This window comes from Spinacia oleracea, chromosome 6 (genome assembly GCF_020520425.1).
Source record: "Spinacia oleracea cultivar Varoflay chromosome 6, BTI_SOV_V1, whole genome shotgun sequence".
In the NCBI taxonomy this organism is placed as follows: Eukaryota; Viridiplantae; Streptophyta; class Magnoliopsida; order Caryophyllales; family Amaranthaceae; genus Spinacia; species Spinacia oleracea.
The window spans coordinates 130,308,332-130,333,957 of NC_079492.1; the positions used below are offsets into that span (position 1 = coordinate 130,308,332).

Sequence of the window (25,626 nt, forward strand, 5' to 3'; positions counted from 1 at the left end):
AAGTCTTGTAATATCATGTACAAGGAAATGTATTCGATCAATTGAAGCTAAAGTATTATTATATTGTGCATCAGAAAAGTCGAAAACAAATGTATCGAATGAGATAAAGAAAAGCACATGATCTTACAGGTATTAAGCGTATTATTTTCAAAACATTGGTGATATAGATTGATATTCACCTCATCTGTTCAAGTGGAGAATTGAAAATTTAAGTTAAACTTTAGAGAATCAATTTTCAAGGAACTTCATACTGCTACATTTGATCGAGAAGCTACTCAACAATATTGGATTAATTGCACTAAAGATCTCAAATTATGTATTCATTAGGGGGAGAAATACGCGTTGCACTTTTTTCCCCTTAACCAAGATTTTGTCCCACTTGGTTTTCCTGGTAAGGTTTTTAATGAGGCAACTTCTCAAGCGTATTAAGAGGAATGATGTACTCTTTTCCCTTCACTAGGTTTTTATCCCACAGGGTTTTCCTAGTAAGGTTTTAACGAGGCGTAATCTTCCATAATGGACATCCAAGGGGGAGTATTATGAAATATTGTGTGTGGATGTTCATTATACCCCTAGTATGTTTCCGGAATATTCTAGATCTAAGGGTTTATTGTTCCCCAAGAAAACCCTATTCTATTGTATGTATATATACCCCATTATTCATAGAACAAAATACACAGTCGTTCTCTCCCAATTTCTCATCTCTTTATTTTTATTTTACAACACTAGCTAATTTATAAATTCCCATAAATTTCAACTTCCCCCATTTTTAGAAGTCAACAAACAACCCCAAATATTTGTAAGATTTCATGTCAAACAATATTTTTTTTAGATTTCTTTTACTCCGTCTCCAAATATTTAATAAAAAAAATATAGAATAACTTTCATATCGAATTAGATTTATATTATTAATAGTTCAATTTGGTTTACTTAATTGAGTTAGATTAATAATGAGTAAATTGAATCAGGTTCTTAACCTCTGGGGCCTTTTGGTTATTGGGTCAGATTATTATTTTGGATTTAGGATATAAACTCGGATCGGACTGAAAAAATTTCGATTGATCGACTTCGGATTCAGTTGACACGGTTCGGGTCAGTAGGATATCTGATTTTAACGGGTCAAATCGATATCTGATTTTTTGTACCCTTTAATATATATTAGTTAAATTTTATATTATGAAAAAATACTTGATGGATAAACATTTAAAGGGTTAAATAGTTACCTTTAAACACTATTAGTGATTCCGATTGAATAATTTTCATTAAATGAAAAAGTATCACTAAAAAATAAATAATTTTTACATATATCAGAGTAACTTTTAAGCATTTTGAGTTAACTTTTACTTTGGTGTACAATATTTATTGTACGCCACTTGTAAATAAGCACTTGTGATTTTTGTATTTTTTTTGTTAGACTTCCCTTTTTGTATGGAGTACTACTTATTTTTGTTGAATTGAACTTATCTAAACTTATACTTCCTCAATTTTTTTAATTGCAATAATTTCCTTTTTTCGTAGTACTTGCAACATTTCCTTTTATGGTATGCAATTCACATGCTTTTTGGTTTGTTCACACCCCCAAATACCCAATTTACCCTTATACATATTTTACATTTACCATTAATACCTAACAACCAAATTTGTTTGTTGTCACATGGGCATTCTTGATATTTACTTCTTTTCTTAATGTTTGTGCTCAACCCAAATAGTGCAAGTAAAAAAAAAAATGGAGGAAGTACTAACTTATCTCTACTTTTTTGCTGATAAGTCAAAATACGTTGAAACAAACAAACACTTAATCCCCCTAGGAGTGGGGGTCCGAGTAGAATAGCCACGGAAACACCAATTTTAAAGTACCTCTAGTGCGGTTTGATTCCACAACCTTGAATACTCATTGCCCACTCAATATCACTATCAAATTTCCTTTTTGGTTATATGTTTTAGAAGCCGACTTAGATTGAATCTCAAACTATAAAATAGTCATACCTATTATAATCATGTTGATTGGTAAACTGACAACAAAAAACTAAAAAGATATTTTTGTTGTTTTAATATTTGATTTTTGGTTTCCAAAAATAAAAAAAAATGGAAGTAAAGAACAATACCAAACGGGACCTTAGCATTTCATTTTCTGTGGTACCTGCATGGACTAGGATCCTTAAACAAGTCATAGTCTCATAGGTAAATACTAAATAGGTGATTCATCTCTTTCTGCAAATAATAAAAATGTCACGTTTTTAATTTCTGAGATTCCAAGTCACAGTTTTAAGCACCAGATTCGCTCTTTTTCGCAACTGATGTCGATCATTATATAGTGTATTGTGTATAGTGTGTACAGTGTGCATAGCTCGTTATCTTTACATTTAAAGCAATGTAAATTTTGTTGCAGAAATGATGATTCAGGGATTGAACAAATTGGGGTGTGCTGTAATTAGTACCACCAAAAATCAATAATCGTATTCAGACCTGCTTAAAACAACAAATAACATTTCCAGGCCGAATCGTTACGAGAAAAGAATGAGTTGAAACAACTGTTCTGGGCTAAACAGAAGACTATCCCAGAAAAGAATCACTGGAATAACCAAGTTGTTTCATCCAGTATAACCCAACTATTTTAGTAGCTAACAAAGCAAAATTGGAGCATGAGATGAAAGAGTGGTAGGTGTCATCTTTACTTCCACCCTAGGGATTGCCTAATCCCGGTATATACGAGTCCTACAGATCGTCCAATCAAGCTAACGAGGAAGAATGAGATGGCATTGCGAACCTGAGAAACAACTACTTTGACCATTGGCACTGCTATGTCAGACAACTCAAGTATGAGGCTGAAGTAGTACTTCCTGAAACCAAAAGGATAAGTAGAGATATCAACAATTACACAGAAAATAAATCTCATGCAATAATTATAAGTAATATTTCTGAGACATTCAGAAGAAAATTTAAGCAACAAGATACTATTCAGAAAGGACTCTGACTTCTTTAGTTCTTGTTATTAATTTACGCAATCATGACACCTTGGATTCAGTTGACAGCAGCATCAGTGTGACTCCCCTGTGTTTTTATTTTGTAATCACTTATCAAGAAGCACATCTCAGAAGCTTCGGAATTAAACTACTGCGCATATTCCATCTAGGCACCCATAGCATCATTACATGCTTCAGGGTTTTCTATGAGACCTTTATAATTTGTAGTTGTAATCTATTCATCTCCAGCAGCAGTTCAAGCAAACTAAATTCAAGGACACGGTCTATTTTGCAATCCTACAGAAGTGTGCATGCTATGACATTCTCATGATAGAGCAAGAGCACTTGGCGCCACAAATCAGTAATTCACCTCACTTCTCTGAATTGCAAATTCACAATAAACCAAAATGTACTAGATGAACTTTCGCTTGTACATCCAAAAGCAAAATTACTGGGATATACTCATAATTATTTAGTTCAACTTGGCATGCATTAAAATTTTAAAAGTATGAATAGACAGAAGGCTAGATTTCAAGCAGGAGACTGACAACAAATATGCAAGCATAACTTCAATATAAGCACTTCATCTTGTTCAAACTGCATCTTTTAAGCCATTGCATGCAATATTAAAATTACCATAAAATTCACAAAGGAAAAGAGAAAAATAGCAATAATTATAGTTTCCAACTTTCCACATATATTAGGGAGATAAGAACCCAAGGTTATAAAGACCAGGGAGGAGGAGGAGCATACCATCCTTTGAGGGCCCTCAGTTCCCTTGTGCGCTTTAAGGTCAAAGAGAAGGGACCAACTACTGAATAGCGTAGTGAGGACTGCACTGTTACAGATTTCTTCAGAGTAAGTCTTTTCCACCACTTACGACTTTCCTTGAGCTTTTCTGCTGGATCACGATAAGGTTCAATCTTTAGTACCCGAAGGTCAAATCGATCCTCATACATCAATACAATTTGTCCAAAGTTCTGGTGAATCCACTCGCGCATAGCTATCTTCCACCACAAATCCAAAGGCAAAGAATCAGGGGGCAGAAGTGCAAAATATATTCAGCTATTGATATATCCATACCATTGAATTCCTATTCCAGAGACAATAGAAATCTTTGCTAGAGAATGAAAGGGACATAATGTCATTTTAATTTCCATATTAGCATTGAGACTAAGTTCTTCAGACATATTTAGTCGTAATTAATGGAAGGAGCTGGATAGTGGCCAAACTCTCCACAGACAATCAATGAAGGGGAGCAGAATGTATATATGAGATTGAAGGAATACTTCTGATACACAGATTTTAAGCTGAAAGAGAAGAAAGGTGATTTCCTTTAGAGCTTTCAAAGTCCCATACTCCCATGATAAATTGACAACAATGCTCGTTAACTTTGGTCAATCCATTGTTGGTAATTTGTATGCATAGGATATTGCAAAAAAAAAATTCCCTATGTCCCAAAATTAATCTTGTGCATGCTCCCTTCCCACCTCCATCCCATAATTAGTTAACATTTACTTTTTGCACAAAGATATTGAGAATGAAAAAATAGAGAGAGAAATTGGGTGGGTATGGAGCCCAACTTTGAGAAAAAAGTATGGAAGAAAAACTTCCTAAAATAATGAACTTAAATGCGGAACACCCGAAGATAGCTGAGTATTCTATTGTTATTTGAAGGAGGGGTGGCCAGACGGTTGAGTGACGAGTGAGGAATGAAAGCCTCGGCTGACGTCCCAGGATCTCGAAGAAGGGAAATGACACGTGTACAATAATCCCAATGTATAGAGCTGGAGCACAAGAAGGTAACAGGTGGTCCCTTCTTTAATGACGGCTGATAACCACAATAGTAGGTTTTTGTTTCTCCTCTTTTGAAATACAGATTGTGCAAAGACTGATATGATAACATGGTAAAGAATACTGAAAATGGATAAAATTGAAGCATCATGAAGAGTAAAAAGAAGATACCTCATTTCTTAATTTCTGCAGATCTCTTGTTGACAAAGTACACAAGGACAACCCAAAGTTGCTAATCTTTTCAGAAATATCACTGTCAACAGATATAACCTCCAAATATATGCTTGAAATTGCATCAGCTAGAGTAATGATCAGATCTTCCAATATAGCACACCCGTGTAAGGGATAAACATTGTGGTCATAGTAGCTACATTCCCTGCAACAAAAAAGCAGATCCATTTCATATTGTCATGTGATAAAATGTTCGGAGAGAAAAATTCTGATAAGTTTGTGGCCATGTCGCTATGAAGCTAAATCAAGAAAGAGAGGAAGAGAAATAGAATAACAAATTCTCATTTATTTGTAATATGCGCAGTGTCAACTGTAAAAACAAATGAAAGAGGAGTAATATGACTAATAACTCCTGTAAGATTAATTCAATCCAACCTCAAAATACTAGAGTGAAACTTTTTAGTGCAAATCTATAGAGCATTTATCAGGAAGAGTAATTATATCAGGAATAGCAATGGTAACTTCACATTGCAAACTGGAATTTAATGTTGAGACTTCTGCAAAAGTAGTTCTAAGAGGGACTATATTTACAGAAACGGTAACAAAGAGACAGAAGACACCAAATTTCCTACAGAACTTTAGTTTCAAAGCAACCTAAATGTAAAGAAAGAGAACCCCATTCTCTAAAACAAGCCAAGACAAGAAACCACATTTTAATCCTTCGTTGGAGCTGGACATGAAAAATGATTTAACTTCATGAAAAGAGGGATAAAAATGAGAGATTTACACGAGGTACACTGTTGTGAAGAGCAGTTTGAAGACGAGGCTAGCATCAACAGAAGGTAGACAATTTTCTTTCATAAGCTTTTTAATATGCATTGTCATATAACAACATCGGGCATTTAAAAGTTATACCAGCTTAGCAACATTAAGGGAATGCTTTGATTGGGGGTTAGTGGATTAGGGGGGTAATAAAAGTCAAACCACCTTAATAAAAAGAAAATGAAGGCAAATTAAGGTGGGTGCAAGGAGGGTGATGTGGCGGTGTTATGATGAGAAGTGGTGGTGTTGTGAGGAAAAGGAAGGAAGGGAAATACTATCACCCTCCAAATGAGGGTAATAATCACCCTAGCCGGATGGTGGGTAACAATTAACCCCATAATACTATTCACCTCTTCCTTTTCTTTTCTTCTTACGAACACTAGCTTATTCTCTTTACCACCACTTCATCCCCTTATCATCACCCTAACTTTTCATAGTTTGACTTTTATTGCCCTTTAATGCATTACCCTCAATCCAAGCATGCCCTAAGGAGCTCCTTTTTACCATAAACTACGAGGAAAGATGATTGAAAAGACTGAGAAAGGATATATCCATATCTAATAACCAATTTTATCTCCGATAAACCTGCAGTAGAAGCTATTCAACATCTGAGGCAAATGCTAGCATTCACAGAAAAATCAACATACAGAGTTTGTACATACAGCTCCATACAAGCTTACACAAGAGTGTAGAAGGTTTTGTTAAGGTAATTGGATAAAAAGGTCACAAAAATACTCGTACTCGGTTTATTAGACACGTGAACGTAATAGTGAAGAATTAGGTTAAAGGCATATAAGTTTTTCCTTGTCACGATCAGGTTACGTCATATAAGCCTCGCTTCTTTCTGTTTACAGTAGTCACATATAAGCTCACGAGATAACTATTTAGTCCAATATGCCTTAATTCATGTTATTTTCGAATAAGTTAAAATTTACGGAAGTAATTTTTAAAGGACAAGGCCCTTTGGAAAGCTACAAAAATGGGGAACAAGGTATAAGAAGCAGGTCAATAAACATTGAGAAAGAACGAAAATTCTTCTACGAAAATTCAGTACCTGAATATTATACTTCTACGAAAATTCAGTACCTGAATATTATACATTTCAAATTCAAACATGATAATAGGCATTTTGACAATAGTGATGCAGAAGGAAGACTCTGCTTAATTGAGAAACCAGGTTTCCAACTGTGGGGTAAACTCCAGTTTTTCTTTCGTATTATAGCAAAACAAAAACAAAAAACTTGGTGCTGAAAGAAATGTACACTCCATTCATCCACGAAGAAAAACTCATCTTTTAAAAAAAGTATCCCTCCGTTCCGAAATGTTCTTCCCTGATATGACTTATGAGTACCACAGACCAAGGCAAGGGGAAAAAGTGGGGTTGGTAGATCTCGTACTCTCTTGGGCATAAGAGAGAGTGTGTATTAAATAAAATAAGTGAGGGAAGTGACAAAGAAAATTTTCTTTGTCAAAATAGGAAAAAAGTTAAAGAGGAAAGAACTTTAGGGAACAGAGGGAGTAAGCAACAACAGTTTTTATGAATCAATTTTGACAAATGATCAGCAATAGCACCCCAACGACCATAAACTTACCTAATGTAATCATATCTGAGAAAGCCAATCAAATCTGCAAATAGATCCATCTTGCCGAATTTTCTAATGTTCCCTAAGATAATATCATCTCCTCTCAACTTCTCTGACATAGAGAACAAAAGCTCCTAAACAGAGACGAGCAAAGAATAAGCAGCGCAATGTCGATATCTCATATGTGACTACGTTATCATCATAAGCAATCCATTCTAACAATACCTTGTCAGGCTTACAGTTTTCAGTGCAGAACTCCATTTCCATCCAAGAAAACAAAGCTGATTGACAAGCCTTCTTTAAAGTAGAGGAAAATAATCCTAGCCATTCCTCCCTTTCCATAGCCATTGATGTGTCTGGGATTTCATTAACCTGTCAAGACAGTAAGAAACTTGAGCAGGAAATAGTGTGAAACTAATTCATGGTTGAAGGTCTGGTATACAGATAAACTAGGCAAAAGTAATTCACTACAAGAAACAAGTAATCACATGACATAATTTCCAGAAGAATTGGATACGTTAAGATGCATCTGAAACTTCAAAGATTGCAAAAAAAAGAAAGTTTTATCTAAGAGAAAATACATTATACTTGTATTATTTAGGAAATATTTCACCGGGAAACCCAAGGCGTTAAGAAGAAAATACAAACAAGTGGGGTATAATCATAGAAAAGAGATGCGGTCGCGATCGCGGTAACAGTTGCCGAAACCGGTTGTAACGGATAAATAGAACGGGTCGTAGCTAACGCTGTTAATACTTTTAAATTTAAAAAATATTATGTTAACAATATATAAACCAGTCCTATCATAATATGAGTGGGTGTTTTGTGAACAAATAATCACTCAAAATATCATGTTTCATATACATAGCAATTACTAAAATATTTTTGGCCAATTTGTACAAAAGAACGGTGTAACGGGAAAAAAAATGTTCTAATGCGGTGAGTTACCATTACGTAACGGACGACGCGGGGAGAAAGGTGTGATTTTTTTCGTATCGTTATGTAAGGGAGTTTTACGGAACAGCAAATCCAAAACCTGTTACAGAACGGCCGTTACGTAACGGAACAGTCGAGTTTTAATTCCATGGGTCTAATCAATGTGTAGCAAATAAGAAGCTCTCAGCAGCTGAGCAGCATCGCACGAGATTGTGAAGGCGCCCAGAAAATGAATTTATAAGGTGAATATCTCCCTAAGATGGCTAAAGATTGGACAGATCCATCAATTCCTAGAGCTAGTAACAAGATTCTCCTTTTACCCTTTCTCAAAGAAATTTATGAGTGAACAAATTTTTGAAAAGGATCTCCAGTACATATTTGAGTTTTTCTTAGATAGAAACAGGAAACTCCAATTCACATGTCTAAATTATGCGTCTAATTTTCCAGACATTCTTCGCGTTAATTGATAAAAGTTATCACAGACAAAAGATTTTTTAAATGAAACAGAAGGTTATTAAGTAGGCACCTAACAGCTAATTTCGTAAGCGGTACATAAATGGTGGCAATAGTAATAAAGTAATAAATTTTCCGGGAAAAGGAATATTCATTGCAGACAAGGAAGTCATTATGAAGAGATTCGCATAATTTCATGAGCAGGAAACAAATTATAAGGGCTGCAGAGGGGTTGTAAACTCATAGCAAACGGAGCAAAAATAGTGAACTTGAAAAACAATCAACATTATACATTTATACCCATTAAGTATCCCATGGTCTTGGGGAGGGCAAGATACATGCTACTTCACCCCTGACAAGTCAAGTGTCTTCCTGCAATTTCTCAATATATCAATATTCCTCTACATTAGATGCATCATGTTTCATATTTCTAGTATCTACTGTCTGAAAACAAACAACATGTCTGAAACTAAACTGACAACATGGAAACAAGCTGTTAGGAGTAAGACATATAGAACCTGTACCCACCTCTTTCTCAAGTTGCTCAATTGAAGACAAAAGCAGCCTGAATCTGGAACCATTAGCAACAGCATACAAATTAAGAGGCCTCTTTGCACGATCTAATTCATATTCTATGGAACTTTCTTCCACAATAACACCATTTTCAATAGCAAGAAGAGACTTTGTTATTTTCCCTTTCACTACATCCCAGGGACATTGATACACAAGCTGATCTTCCTTTTTTGTTGTACTGCAAAATATCAAAAGAAGTAAATTAGCACAGGAATATTTAACAGGTTACAGTGCAAAAATCAAGACAGTGCAAACTGCAAGTATCTATTCGAAGACAGATAATAGAGATGTATTCTTAAGAAAAAACCAAACTTTAAGAACAGTAAGCTTACCTACCGGAAAACATGGGACTTTCAGGAAGCAGTGGGTCATTTAACTTTTTCTTTTGGGATTTTACATAGGATCCTCCGGAAGGAATGACTCCAGCCATATAAGCAAAGACTACACTAGCAGTCAGAAGCACTTGGTCAATGACAGGAACCCAATTAGATGCAGCAGCGCTCTCAAAATTTATCATAGTTCCCAAGCAGCTGCATCTCATGGGACTTCCATTAGAAACAGGAGTTCTGGAATTACAAACTGAAATCGATGTAGTAGTAAGCTTGCTGACTCTCCATAGAGGGACTGACACAGACATAGAATTTGTGCTGAAAAAAATATTAAATGTTGTCAAAACCTTCGTAGAGGGACTTTAACAGACGAATACTTTCTGCAGGGAACATATTGAAAGTTGTAAAAAGAAAAATACAGTGAGACATGCCATCTCCGGATCTCCCCCACCAAATATTTAAATGAATACAACATGAAATATGGAACTCAAAAACTTCAAAGTTGACAACTCTACTACAGAAATACACCATGTATTACCCTGTAAGAGTTCAGTCTTAAAACTTAGGAAGCGAAATATAAAAGCATAAAACAAAATAGGAACTTCCAAGGGACATTAGAACAATTGGCCTCAACTACAAGAAAACAATAACATCAATTTCCTATTTCAAAGCAAAAACCTTATTGATAAATGTTCTTGGGGGAAAAGAAACAGCAGGTAGCTGTAAAATGCACCTTACATATTGCTTCAATACGCACAAAAGCAACACAACACAACAGAGATGGCTTATAAAAGTGTTATGACAGATTTGGAAGGAAAATCATTAAACATCTGGAAAAAGAAATTGTATATAGCCAGAAATAGGGTTGGCATTAGCTAAAGAAAAAGTGAAGCTTTAAAAAAAAAAAAAATGTGACCAACAAAATTTCTCAAGATGCTAAGTGCCCAAGGTGTTCAACATTGTTACCTAATTCGCTAGTATGAGATTGGATACGGGTTCGCAATTCACTGTCTAATTTGACAAAATCGACCAAAAATGTACAACTTTAATGTTATAACTCGTTAGTGTCCCGGGCGATGCCTTGGATAGTAGAAATATGGATCAATTAGATTATTATATAACTCGTTTTGAGTCTAATTTAATTTTTACATTACAATATATCTTGCTTTGAGTATGCTTTAATAAATTTTATCATGTAAGAATTAGTAACTTGTAAAAGTAATGACTAATTAGTGATGTGAGACTATTAAAAAATGATTTAGACCATTTTTCTAATTATATTGAAATATAATTTTGAACGTATAAGAAATATCAAAATGAGTTGTGGCATAGTGGTTAAAGTATGTGTTTACCAAATGATACGTTATAGGTTCAAAACCTATAACTAACATTTTTTCATGATCAAGAATATTACATGAGATGACATGTCAAAATTGACGTGAAGCGACATGTGGCGAGATGGCATTTCTTGCCTTGGAGTTTTAATAATAGTATAGATTTCTTTTTACGATTGCACGGTTCATGGAGTGATTATGGAACTAGGTAACAAACCCGAATAAACCATCATGATATTAATCAACACTTCCAAAAGTCCCTAAGGTGTGTTTAAAAAGTCAACATCCCAAAAAAGTAGCTTTGTCAAATCACATGCAATATTTGAACTGTAAAAATCAGGAAAAATTAACACTACGAGTCCCAACTATGGCTGGTCATTTTTAAAAGGTCCCAACTTTTGATTAATCTAGGGCGGTCCTAACTTTGGGGGGTCTCCACTTTGAAAGGTCCTTACCCATTATTAACCTGTTGAACTGGTTAAGATAGCTACGTGGAACGCTTTCATTGGTTGTTCAAATTTTTTATTAAACTTAATTTTAACTCCTCCCCTCTCGTGCCCTTCCCCCTCTCACGCCATAACCACCACCAGCTAGATCTTTCTTACCTCCACCCGCACCGGAGAGTGAAACCTATCCCACTCTCTCTCCTCCCTCAAAACCACCTCATTTTCTCTCTCCTCCTAAACAACTACCCCATTTTCTCTCTCCTCAATCACATATTCAGTTCCACCAATATTGCAATTTCCCCCCCAAGATTACAATTGATTAAAAGTTTACAAAATTTAATATGCACTAACACAAATGCGAGGGTTAATTTTGATTTCTTCGTCAATTTCATCTAATTTGCAAATTTCATTTAAGGTTTGAAAGAAGTGAATTTGGGATCGGCCATTCAGACCCACCGCCGAATTCCTGGATGATCCCAGGTTTTGTTATTACTTATGGAATTCTTCCAATCTTTAGGTCAATCTCCAGTGGCATTTCTTCCCAGTAGTTAGGAGATCCTCGCACGGCCATTCAACCATGATTTCTTGATTTTTTTTTTCGGGGGGAGGTGTTTCCGTATTTTCTTGATTAAATTTTCAACAATAGCGAAAATGGAAAATCAAAAAACATCCAAAAAAGAAAAGGATTGGAATTTAATGGGTATTATTTGTTTTCTTAAATTATTAGATTCATCCATTTCAGCTTTCATAGTCCTCACTTCCTTCCCGAGCATTTCCACTCAAAGCTGGAGATTGTAGAGAGGCTCAGAGGTGCTAGCATAAAACGACCCCACTTCAATGTCGATCCTACAAATTTCTTACATGACTCATTGCATGTGAGGGGTTGAGGAGGAAAAAGGTGAAAATAAAAAATAAAAACTTGATTTAAGGTAATTTTTTGGAAAAAGTATTTAAAAAAAAAATTGTCTAGCAGGTTGTAAGTCACATATCCCTATAAAAGTAGAAACCCCCAAAAGTTAGGACAATCATGGTTAATCAAAAGTCGGGACCTTTTAAAAATAATCGTTCATAGTTGGAGCTGGTAGCGTAAATTTTTCCTAAAGATTACTTCCTATATTCTAATTCCATGCTTGTCATTCTGCAATAGTCAGTAATCCTATTGGTCACCTAAGACTACCAATAAAAATTATGTGGCGTTTCGAGATACCATCCAAGAACTATAAAATCCTTAATTTGTAAGCATTAACCTCAAATGTCAATTTCTTAGAATGGAGGAAGTAACTAAGTTTACGGCTCATATCATCCATACTCCAAAATAATTTGTTATACCTTTCTTGTCCACCTCCCCCCTCCATGTGAAATAAATAATGACCATACCTTTAACTATGACAAAGAAAAGTCATAGGGTCACAATGTTAATGAGTAAGCCCTTTAGTGGGTAGAACACGTGCATAATATAAGTCCTACCACAAATCAACTGCTAGTTAAAACAAGCATCAACAATCACTAATGCACGTATGAGTTTTTCATGATCCTCCCAAGGGAAAACACAAGTCCATACAAGTGTGAACTTTATCACAACCTTGTAAATATTCATCATGATTAAATGACTTCGTGAGTCTAAAAGACCTTTCGAAATGATGCCAAAACAGATAGAATTTGTTTAGAAAAGTTAAAATCACTCATGAGTTGGCATACTAGACAGTTTGACTTTGAAAGACATATCTCATTCCACAATTATCCATTAAGCGCATGTGATAACTAGATGAAAAGCTGATGAGTTGAATTTCCTCATACCCTCCAATCAAAAGATGAACACATGCTACATTGAAAGATATGATCAGATAAGTTGAATAACTCCCTCAAAATATTGATAATTTAGGTTAGTTTCTTAACATTTCCCATAATACTATCCATGTAGGGTCCAACAATGGAAATGCATCCTTTTTATCTCTGAGGCTAGAACCGTAGAACAACTAATACCCCTAGCTGTTTTCCTTTAGAATTTATCTTCTTCACTACCAAAAGTCCAAAACTGGCCTAGACTAGGGACGCACACAATTGAATGTCAGACTGGTTTGAGTGCAATTGAATTGTGAGACTAACATAATTTTGAGAGTTGTGCATAGATTGTATGACCTTTTCAAAACGGTTCTACATCCGGTTCTACATGGACAGTATGTACGAAAATATTTTCAAAACAAATGCAAAACGGTTATGGTTTGTTTAGCAATATTAATTAATATATTGTAGACATTGCTCGACAAAGTAATATTTAATCCAACGGACTGTTGAGAGAACAAAATGATAGCCTCCACACTCCACATCACAAGCAGGCTGCATTTTGTCAAATAACAAGGTGAAAAGAACCCACATAACATCAATTTCTTCTATTCAAAGAAAAACTACAATTCTAGCAACCATAAAATAACAAACCAAAATGATCATTTTATCAGATTAACAGGGAAATTAATTACAAGGAAATCGACATGAAGAACAATCACCTCGATAACAATTTGGGAAATGATTTTTGGGGTTGAAAGCACGACCTTTTAGAATTACTTCTATGCAACTGCAGCTTGAAATTCGATGGCACAGTCGCACATTCCGCCATTTTTCTGCAATTTCAATAGCACCCAAATGCTCTAACACATTCTCTTTTCCCAATCAAATGCGAAAATGCATCTACTGAAAGATAATAATCAAAATCAGTAACAAAAGGGGTGGATAAAAATTACATTTCAACTAGCCATAGATTCGCTAATTTTCAAAAAAAAAATGGCAAATTGCAGTAAAAAATTCTAGAAAAATGGCGTAATTGAAATTGGATTTAGGGAATTGGCATTGAGACATTTGCGTTTAATTCTATAAAGCGCACCTGCGGATTGATTCTCATCGATTTATTCCAATAGAATGAACATGAATCGGCAGCAACTAAGGGGAGGTTCTGGTTTTGCAACACTATGAAGTCGGAGTATAGAGTATGAACAATGGTGGAGTGGACCCTAATATCTACAATCCTTGGAGGTAAATCATTCAAAGTTTCCTTTTCTGTTCTTTTCTCTTCTCTTTTTTTAAGGTCGTTTTTATAGGGGATTTTTATTATTCCGTTAAAATCGCCCCAATTATCTGTGTGAAAGTACATTTTTGCCCTTTAAATTCATTTCACCCCCTCCCCTTTTTCACCACCCATCTCTTCCCTAACATAATTTCTAAAATCACTAACATAATTTTCTTAAATAAATAAAAATTAAATTAACAAATTATAATATTAATTCGAATAAACTTTACGTTAAAAATTAAAAAAACAATTAAATAAATTTTAATTTCAGATTAACTTCCCGCGCACGGACTTTGCATGAATGACATGGGAGTGGCGCACAGACTTTGCATGAACGACATGGAAGTGGCGCACGGAATTTGCATGGGTTCCATGTACACGGCGCAAATTTTGTGCGCCAGTTCCATGTCATTCATGCACAGATTTTGCGCCACTCCCATGTGCACAGTGCAAAATCTGTGCGCCACTCCCATGTGCACGGTGCAAAATCTGTGCGCCAAAAATGAATAAAAATAATAAAAAAAAATACCATTTTTACCTCCTCCATTGAAGCTACGAGCCGAAATTCTGGGACAACTTCCACGACTATAACAACCACTGCCGCAGCTCCCACATGAATTATGAAGAAACTAACGTTGCCAACAACTTATTCCGACAAGATTACAAGTTAAGATACCATAATGAGTTAAAGAGGGGGGGGGAATCTCTCGCCGGAATTTCAGTTTTCCGACTGAATTCCGGTAACCAACTTGGTGGGGAGGGGGGGTTGAGAGAGAGGTGAGGGAAAGGTGAGGTGAGAAGGGTAAAAAAAATGAAAGGGAGGGGTAAGTTTTTATAAGGGTAATTTTGTACTTTTGCTATGCATGGTAGGGCGATTTTAGCGTGGGCAGGCGTCGAATAGCGATACGCTTTTTATAAGGATAAAACCAACTTTTAAAGATGTCATTTTTTAAATAACAACCGTATAAACTTTTTTTTTTGGAAATTTCCATTTATACACTTGTACTATTTTCTTCTGTTAATGATACACTTATTTCAATTTTATTGTCAATGATTTCCTTATTAACATGACTTTTCCATTAAATATTTAACAATGGTTAACTGGGTTAAAATATTAAAAAAATTTAAACAAATAAATTTCATATTTTCTATGTTAGTACACATAGTAGTATCATAGTATAATACCACAAACTTTAGCAAATTCTCAACCGAGTACATCAGCCCCCCTCTGTTGTGGCTATTTCATCCACTACCAATCAACTCACAAGTAAAATATCGTTTCTGAGAGAGAGAAAGTGTAACGCCCCGACCTCTAAATCACTTATTAAAGCATAATTAGCAGCGGAATTAACCTAATTTGGTCGGGACATTACCTGCCGTAATTCCCTCTTGGAAATTACAAGGCAACATCATACATAAGCCATAAAAACCTCCAAATTAATATAATAATCATTTATATTCCCAAAATACAAGTACATAAATTACTAAAAGTCTTTAAATTAAACTATTATAAACATCAAGCATAAACTAGGTGAATAATATAAAAGTGAAATTCCTCGCCTCTACGCGTTTCCATCGATTCCCGCAGTACCTAAAACGGAAAACAAAACGGTGAGCCGAAGACTCAGTAACGACTACCCTAGCAACGTAAATTCATTTCAATTCATTTTATTTAATAACACAGGGAGAATAGAATAGGTAAAATATTTAATAAAAATATCATATTTAATTCATTCATAAACTTTGCAATTTAACATGCTAGTTGTCGGCAAGTACGAACCGTGAAGGAATTCTCCACTGGGCCTGGGCCCATAAGAGCCTGGGCTCATCGTAACATGGGGCCTGGGCCCTGAGCCTGGGCTCATAAACCATGGGAGCCTGGGCTCGTAATCCATGGGTGGACAGGTGTCCGTGGTGCATGCATGACCGGTAGATAGGAAGATGGTAGTTTATATACCGCCAGACAAACCAGGTCTTTCACTTTCATTTATCATGTTTTGAATAATTTTACCAAGCCTTGGCTTGTATTTCAGTTCGAAATAACATAACTCATTTAGCTCATAAAACATCATTTTGATCCTGGATCAATAAACATATTATTTCTTTCAAAGCATTGCATAAACATAATTTTATGAGAAAACTCAATCAAATCATATTATAATAAACAATTCAAACAAATCATATTTCATCCCACAATCCATAAAACACATCAAAACATTTAATTCATAAATTCAATCATAACGTCATAATTTCATAAATCATATTTATAAGGGGATTGCGGGTACTAGCAATAGCCGTTACCTCAACCGTCGTTTTATACTTCCCGTCTGATGGATCGTTCTTCCTGAGCTCCTAGTCCGATTTCTTTCAAAATATTAAATTATTGAATTAATATTAAATCGTCAAACAATCTAAAATCGATATTTTTATAAATATTAAGTTTATAAATAATGAATTTATAAATAACGTATTTTAATAAAAAAAATATAATTTCATAATTTAAATGAAAATATTATTTAATCGACATTTTAATAAAAATACATTTTAAAGTTCCTAAGCTGATTTTTATGAAAATATTACGAAAATATTAATTAACTCAAATTTTCTGTCGAATTATATTTATATATTTCATAAATCGATTTACATCAAAATACTTGTATAAATTCGGTTTTTGATAAATAAAGTTAGTAGTTTATTTTATTAAAATCGATAATTAAACCTGAAAATTTATAACAATTTATTAGCAAATATTTATATTATATGCAAGTTCATAATTTGGAAATCTGAAATTATAATTTCATTTTAACTTACCAAGGCCCAAATTAAAATAGCCCAACTTAGATATGGGTTTTGGAAAGTTTAAAACCAAAATTTGTTTTTGGTTTCTGAGAAAGGAGGCACGAGCAGGGGAACGGAGGAAGAGAAGGGAGAGAGGAGGGAGGAAGAAGATCGGGTTGGGTTCCTGGGTGGCGCAGCAGCACCGGAGCCGCGCCAGGAGGCGCCGGTGATGGTGGCGGCGTGGTGCTGGTGGTGCGGCGAGCAAGGGAGAAGAGAAAACAGGGGAAGGCAGGGGATGCAGGGGAGGAGAGAGATGGGGGAGGAACAAGGTGGCTGGACTGAGCGGCTTGGTGACGTGATGATGCGCCGGCGAAGGCGACAGTGATGGCGGTGGTTTGGTGGCGGCAGAACGGCGAGGGAGCGAGAAAGAGGTGCGAACAGGGGAGGTTCGAGTGTGTTTCTGGGCGGTTCTGGGCGGCGTCTCGCCGGAGATTGGGGACAGTATTTGGGTTTAGGAGGTGGTGAGGTGTTCGTGGGGTGGTGGTTGTGGCCCTGGTGGCTCGGCGAAGGAGAGAAGAGAGGAGTAGGGAGTTGCGTGGAATGAGAGGGCAGGGGAGTTTGGTGGGGTGTTGCGGTGGCCGACGGAGGTTAGGGTGGTTTTAGGTGGTTGAGTATGGGTGGTTGGACGGAGGTGGAAGTGGTGGTGATCGGTGGTCACGGTGGTTGCAGTGGTGGTGTTTGTTGGTTCGAACAAAGGAGGCACAAGGGGGGAAGGATTCTCAGTTTAATTGATTTATTTTGGTTGGGAAACAAGATACAATTTGTGTCTGATTATAAAACTCAAAAGGAGTGAAAAAGAAATTCATCCCTTGGGGATCAAGCAATGAACCAGGACTGATTTGAGGGAAGGGGAGGAAGTTTGACTTCCTGGTTTATACGTGGAGAGCAAGGGAAGAAAAGAAAAGAGAATTTTGGTTACTTGATGGTATTTTCGTAATTTCACATGGTTGGACTAAAATTCAGAAATTTTGTTGCTATTTAAGGAAACTACTAAAAATAGAAATGTTTTGCTAAATTAATTCTCTATATAAAAAAAAAATATCGTTAACGAAAAATAAATTTAGTTTCCGAATAAAAATAAGATCGTTAAATAATTAATTTAGTTTCCGAATAAAATAAGTTTAGAAATCCGAAAATAAAAAAAAAAAAAGGTCGTTAACTCGTAAATATGAAATTAAATTATAAACTGAAAAAAAAATCGTGTAGCAATATTAAAAATTCAAGCGAAATAAAACTTCGTTAATTAAATTAAAGTTCAAATTTAGAATTTAAAACGATTTTAAGCAAAATAAAAATAATTAAGCATAATTAATCGAGTTTTAAAAATTCGGGGTATTACATTCTTACTCCCTTAGAAAAAGTTTCGTCCTCGAAACTTGAAAATTAGATTTATAAAATGTTTGTTGAAAATTGAAAACGCTCGAATAAAAGTATGATGTTTTATTTTAAAACCAAGATCTCACAATTTCACTTCAATCCCGACAATGTCTAGCCTTCATTCCGCCATCATCTTTTAGGACTTCGCTTCAACTCGAGACCTGGAATCGAAGAGTAGAGAATACAAAAGGGGCAAAATTATATATTGATCCTTAATCGTCATTAAGGTCAATTTCATTCCGCCATCGTCTTTCGTATCTCCACTTTACTTCATAGAATAGGATCGAGGAGCAAAGAGCATAAAAGGGGCAAACTTGTTAGCATAGACTAGGTTCCCATTTACTTTGGGAGATCTTGTTTGAAAATATTTCCTACCAAAAATAGTAACATTTAATGCAAAACTATATTTCGAAAATATATGTATACATAATTAAAATAAATAGTTATCTATCAATTGCAATGCTCAAATAATTTGTATAAGTTATTTATTAACACAATCTCGTACTCTGAGCTCAGGAGAACTTCCATTGGAGACGGCTTCCATGTATAACGATTAGGTATTACCAATACAATCATGTCAGCATACACATAATTCATAAAGCATATCATAGAGACGTAATTCTTTAATTGAAAATCTCACATTCAACATAAACATAACATTCATATCATAATCATTTGATCTAATACACGGGTATGGTTGATTCATAACATGTTTACATAAAATATCGTGGTTCGCTCATTATATCATTCTTAGGCGATTATTTGGACATATTGCGTTTTCGTTTTGCTCTTGAGCCTCTTTGCTGCAGGAATCTTGTCGTTGTCTTTCTTTATTCGTTTCGTTTTGATTTCGATCTCCGTTCTTTCTTCTATGTTGAGTGACTTCGTTAATAGCGTTCGTTGCAGGGGTTCGAATTCAATCACGTGACTAGAAATATATCGTTAGACATACGACTTGGTTACTTATCCTTAGGTCGAAAAATCTCATATTTTGCGAAGAATGCTAAGCCATCAAGCATGCCTTTATCATAAACAATCTAGCTTCTAGAAAACTTAGTTCATACTACCTGGTTTTACAAACATGCCATTTTGTCGATTTCCTATTCTCAATCCCATTGCGTTCCTCAATCATTCATAATTCCTTTCGAATTTCACAACATTCATTGATACCATCAACCTAATAGACGGACTAAATCTCGTTAACTTACCTTAATCCTCAAAGCTTTATGCAAACTCAGTTTCATGTTCCCACCATAAATAACATCTTTACAATACCCCACATTCTCTAGTTTAACTTCCTTGATGGAGATTATCAAGCATTCTTTTAGATAAATACACAAAAATAATCCTATCAAAGATGCGGAAAGGTAAACCAAGAATACTATCAACCTAACTGACAGACTAATTCCTGATAATTTCTCTTGGTGTAATCCTTAGAATTTCATAAATTCAATTTCATCTTTTCACCATAAATCATACTCTTGCATAACTTTTAAAATTTCTAGCTTAGTTTCCTTAACATATCTGAATACACACTTAGGTAAAACAATCATTATGAAGGGTGCGGAAAAGTAACTCATAAATCAATCATAACTTCAACGCTTTAAACCTTGAATAACCTTAATTTAATTGGTGATTCGCCACTTATAAACATACAAACTCATGCTCTTTTGGTAATCTATCCTTTAACCTTATTGACAGACTAATTCTTGATAGCTTTATTTTGGTAAAATCCTCAAGATCTTATTCATGTGTCAACTCAAATAGGTCCTTTATCATAACTTATGTTGGGTTCATAACTTTTCTTAATAACTCCTTAGCTTCCTTAATAGAGGCACAAGGCATACCAATCATCTTCTAGATAATAGACTTTAGTACTTATAAACATCAATGTATTCGTCATGACTAACACGGGGAGGTAACCCTAGAATCAATATCATTCATAACTTGAACACTTTAAATCTAAAATAACCTCAACTTAATTAGTGATCCATCACTCATGAAATACATCCTTGTACTCATCTTAATACTCTAACATTTATACCATCCTTTATGATTTCATAATCATGAAAATTCCTCAAAACAATTCATATCCACAGAATCTTTGAGTTCGAACCATGCTTAACTTAACTCCTTCTAAGAAAATAGTAATACTTAAACTTTTCCTAGACTGTCTAGGGTAGGAAACTCATAATATGACATATAACAATAAAAGTGAAATCAGCTTCCAAGCGAGAGAAAACTAAATTAAAATAATATCAACGTTGGCGTCATCTTCGTTTTCCATCATGTAAGCTCTTACATATGTTGACGGGCGTGATGGATTTAGCATTGTTGTTGTTTCGTTCATGATTGGTCGAGGTTATTGTTCCGATATTCGTTGGAGGTGGTTTAGGACAATCTTTAACGAAATAATCTTTTCCTCGACATAAATAACAAGTATTCGTTTTTCGCACGATATTCGCTTTCATTCGTTAGAGCATGTCGAAAGTTTCGAGTAGTTGATCCATATGATTGATCTAGTCTTTTAAATTCCATCGAATATGCTTGCGATCATAGATTGGTGGATTCGAAGGTGAAAACTTCTTAAATAGTGACGCATTTTCGTTCGCATTAGTGACTTTCGTTTTTTCGAGAATCTTTGACCACTTCAGTTGACAACGTACTTGCAGTTCTTAATCGTTCCATCATCTCCTTGGAGTCTATTATAGATTGCTCGTCATAGAAATCATCATAGGGGACATCATTGTGGGCGACGTTATCGTGAATGTTGCGCTTTGTTGTGAGCTTCGTTCGTGGCATCGTTGGTAAGTTCGATAATCGATATTTCGCATAACATATTCAATCAAGAAAACATCAAAATCATAAGAAATGGATCCCTTTTATCCCGTGCGTTCCTACGCTCACACTCATTTCATTTTAACTTGACTTGATTTTAACATATTCTTTTTTTAACTAAACTCTTTGCTTCAAGCCTATTGAATTCTACTATGCGCAAAACCCGTAAGTTTTAGCACTTATGGTCCAGAACCTTTGCTCTGAATACCAAACTGTAACGCCCCGACCTCTAAATCACTTATTAAAGCATAATTAGCAGCGGAATTAACCTAATTTGGTCGGGACATTACCTGCCGTAATTCCCTCTTGGAAATTACAAGGCAACATCATACATAAGCCATAAAAACCTCCAAATTAATATAATAATCATTTATATTCCCAAAATACAAGTACATAAATTACTAAAAGTCTTTAAATTAAACTATTATAAACATCAAGCATAAACTAGGTGAATAATATAAAAGTGAAATTCCTCGCCTCTACGCGTTTCCATCGATTCCCGCAGTACCTAAAACGGAAAACAAAACGGTGAGCCGAAGACTCAGTAACGACTACCCTAGCAACGTAAATTCATTTCAATTCATTTTATTTAATAACACAGGGAGAATAGAATAGGTAAAATATTTAATAAAAATATCATATTTAATTCATTCATAAACTTTGCAATTTAACATGCTAGTTGTCGGCAAGTACGAACCGTGAAGGAATTCTCCACTGGGCCTGGGCCCATAAGAGCCTGGGCTCATCGTAACATGGGGCCTGGGCCCTGAGCCTGGGCTCATAAACCATGGGAGCCTGGGCTCGTAATCCATGGGTGGACAGGTGTCCGTGGTGCATGCATGACCGGTAGATAGGAAGATGGTAGTTTATATACCGCCAGACAAACCAGGTCTTTCACTTTCATTTATCATGTTTTGAATAATTTTACCAAGCCTTGGCTTGTATTTCAGTTCGAAATAACATAACTCATTTAGCTCATAAAACATCATTTTGATCCTGGATCAATAAACATATTATTTCTTTCAAAGCATTGCATAAACATAATTTTATGAGAAAACTCAATCAAATCATATTATAATAAACAATTCAAACAAATCATATTTCATCCCACAATCCATAAAACACATCAAAACATTTAATTCATAAATTCAATCATAACGTCATAATTTCATAAATCATATTTATAAGGGGATTGCGGGTACTAGCAATAGCCGTTACCTCAACCGTCGTTTTATACTTCCCGTCTGATGGATCGTTCTTCCTGAGCTCCTAGTCCGATTTCTTTCAAAATATTAAATTATTGAATTAATATTAAATCGTCAAACAATCTAAAATCGATATTTTTATAAATATTAAGTTTATAAATAATGAATTTATAAATAACGTATTTTAATAAAAAAATATAATTTCATAATTTAAATGAAAATATTATTTAATCGACATTTTAATAAAAATACATTTTAAAGTTCCTAAGCTGATTTTTATGAAAATATTACGAAAATATTAATTAACTCAAATTTTCTGTCGAATTATATTTATATATTTCATAAATCGATTTACATCAAAATACTTGTATAAATTCGGTTTTTGATAAATAAAGTTAGTAGTTTATTTTATTAAAATCGATAATTAAACCTGAAAATTTATAACAATTTATTAGCAAATATTTATATTATATGCAAGTTCATAATTTGGAAATCTGAAATTATAATTTCATTTTAACTTACCAAGGCCCAAATTAAAATAGCCCAACTTAGATATGGGTTTTGGAAAGTTTAAAACCAAAATTTGTTTTTGGTTTCTGAGAAAGGAGGCACGAGCAGGGGAACGGAGGAAGAGAAGGGAGAGAGGAGGGAGGAAGAAGATCGGGTTGGGTTCCTGGGTGGCGCAGCAGCACCGGAGCCGCGCCAGGAGGCGCCGGTGATGGTGGCGGCGTGGTGCTGGTGGTGCGGCGAGCAAGGGAGAAGAGAAAACAGGGGAAGGCAGGGGATGCAGGGGAGGAGAGAGATGGGGGAGGAACAAGGTGGCTGGACTGAGCGGCTTGGTGACGTGATGATGCGCCGGCGAAGGCGACAGTGATGGCGGTGGTTTGGTGGCGGCAGAACGGCGAGGGAGCGAGAAAGAGGTGCGAACAGGGGAGGTTCGAGTGTGTTTCTGGGCGGTTCTGGGCGGCGTCTCGCCGGAGATTGGGGACGGTATTTGGGTTTAGGAGGTGGTGAGGTGTTCGTGGGGTGGTGGTTGTGGCCCTGGTGGCTCGGCGAAGGAGAGAAGAGAGGAGTAGGGAGTTGCGTGGAATGAGAGGGCAGGGGAGTTTGGTGGGGTGTTGCGGTGGCCGACGGAGGTTAGGGTGGTTTTAGGTGGTTGAGTATGGGTGGTTGGACGGAGGTGGAAGTGGTGGTGATCGGTGGTCACGGTGGTTGCAGTGGTGGTGTTTGTTGGTTCGAACAAAGGAGGCACAAGGGGGGAAGGATTCTCAGTTTAATTGATTTATTTTGGTTGGGAAACAAGATACAATTTGTGTCTGATTATAAAACTCAAAAGGAGTGAAAAAGAAATTCATCCCTTGGGGATCAAGCAATGAACCAGGACTGATTTGAGGGAAGGGGAGGAAGTTTGACTTCCTGGTTTATACGTGGAGAGCAAGGGAAGAAAAGAAAAGAGAATTTTGGTTACTTGATGGTATTTTCGTAATTTCACATGGTTGGACTAAAATTCAGAAATTTTGTTGCTATTTAAGGAAACTACTAAAAATAGAAATGTTTTGCTAAATTAATTCTCTATATAAAAAAAAAATATCGTTAACGAAAAATAAATTTAGTTTCCGAATAAAAATAAGATCGTTAAATAATTAATTTAGTTTCCGAATAAAATAAGTTTAGAAATCCGAAAATAAAAAAAAAAAAGGTCGTTAACTCGTAAATATGAAATTAAATTATAAACTGAAAAAAAAATCGTGTAGCAATATTAAAAATTCAAGCGAAATAAAACTTCGTTAATTAAATTAAAGTTCAAATTTAGGATTTAAAACGATTTTAAGCAAAATAAAAATAATTAAGCATAATTAATCGAGTTTTAAAAATTCGGGGTATTACATTCTACTCCCTTAGAAAAAGTTTCGTCCTCGAAACTTGAAAATTAGATTTATAAAATGTTTGTTGAAAATTGAAAACGCTCGAATAAAAGTATGATGTTTTATTTTAAAACCAAGATCTCACAATTTCACTTCAATCCCGACAATGTCTAGCCTTCATTCCGCCATCATCTTTTAGGACTCCGCTTCAACTCGAGACCTGGAATCGAAGAGTAGAGAATACAAAAGGGGCAAAATTATATATTGATCCTTAATCGTCATTAAGGTCAATTTCATTCCGCCATCGTCTTTCGTATCTCCACTTTACTTCATAGAATAGGATCGAGGAGCAAAGAGCATAAAAGGGGCAAACTTGTTAGCATAGACTAGGTTCCCATTTACTTTGGGAGATCTTGTTTGAAAATATTTCCTACCAAAAATAGTAACATTTAATGCAAAACTATATTTCGAAAATATATGTATACATAATTAAAATAAATAGTTATCTATCAATTGCAATGCTCAAATAATTTGTATAAGTTATTTATTAACACAATCTCGTACTCTGAGCTCAGGAGAACTTCCATTGGAGACGGCTTCCATGTATAACGATTAGGTATTACCAATACAATCATGTCAGCATACACATAATTCATAAAGCATATCATAGAGACGTAATTCTTTAATTGAAAATCTCACATTCAACATAAACATAACATTCATATCATAATCATTTGATCTAATACACGGGTATGGTTGATTCATAACATGTTTACATAAAATATCGTGGTTCGCTCATTATATCATTCTTAGGCGATTATTTGGACATATTGCGTTTTCGTTTTGCTCTTGAGCCTCTTTGCTGCAGGAATCTTGTCGTTGTCTTTCTTTATTCGTTTCGTTTTGATTTCGATCTCCGTTCTTTCTTCTATGTTGAGTGACTTCGTTAATAGCGTTCGTTGCAGGGGTTCGAATTCAATCACGTGACTAGAAATATATCGTTAGACATACGACTTGGTTACTTATCCTTAGGTCGAA

The 25,626-nt window shown here is 35.2% G+C and overlaps 1 protein-coding gene across 5 annotated transcripts; it reads right to left on the reverse strand.

The window, feature by feature from the left end:
- Window positions 1-2,406: 2,406 nt before the first annotated feature.
- LOC110796940 (uncharacterized) lies at window positions 2,407-14,472 on the reverse strand. 5 transcript variants are annotated; one of them, XM_022002032.2, is made up of 9 exons: window positions 14,283-14,472; window positions 13,954-14,022; window positions 9,628-9,942; window positions 9,251-9,473; window positions 7,559-7,705; window positions 7,343-7,467; window positions 4,929-5,133; window positions 3,717-3,970; window positions 2,407-2,840 (listed from the first exon to the last, which is right to left on the reverse strand). In XM_022002032.2, exons 2-9 carry the CDS (start codon window positions 14,016-14,018, stop codon window positions 2,672-2,674), a joined length of 1,503 nt encoding a protein of 500 aa, XP_021857724.1. In that variant the 5' UTR covers window positions 14,019-14,022; window positions 14,283-14,472; the 3' UTR covers window positions 2,407-2,671. The 5 variants fall into 5 exon arrangements, with proteins under 5 accessions (XP_021857724.1, XP_021857722.1, XP_021857723.1 ...); XM_022002030.2 differs by having other exon boundaries at window positions 13,909-14,022; XM_022002031.2 differs by having other exon boundaries at window positions 13,954-14,092.
- Window positions 14,473-25,626: the final 11,154 nt, after the last annotated feature.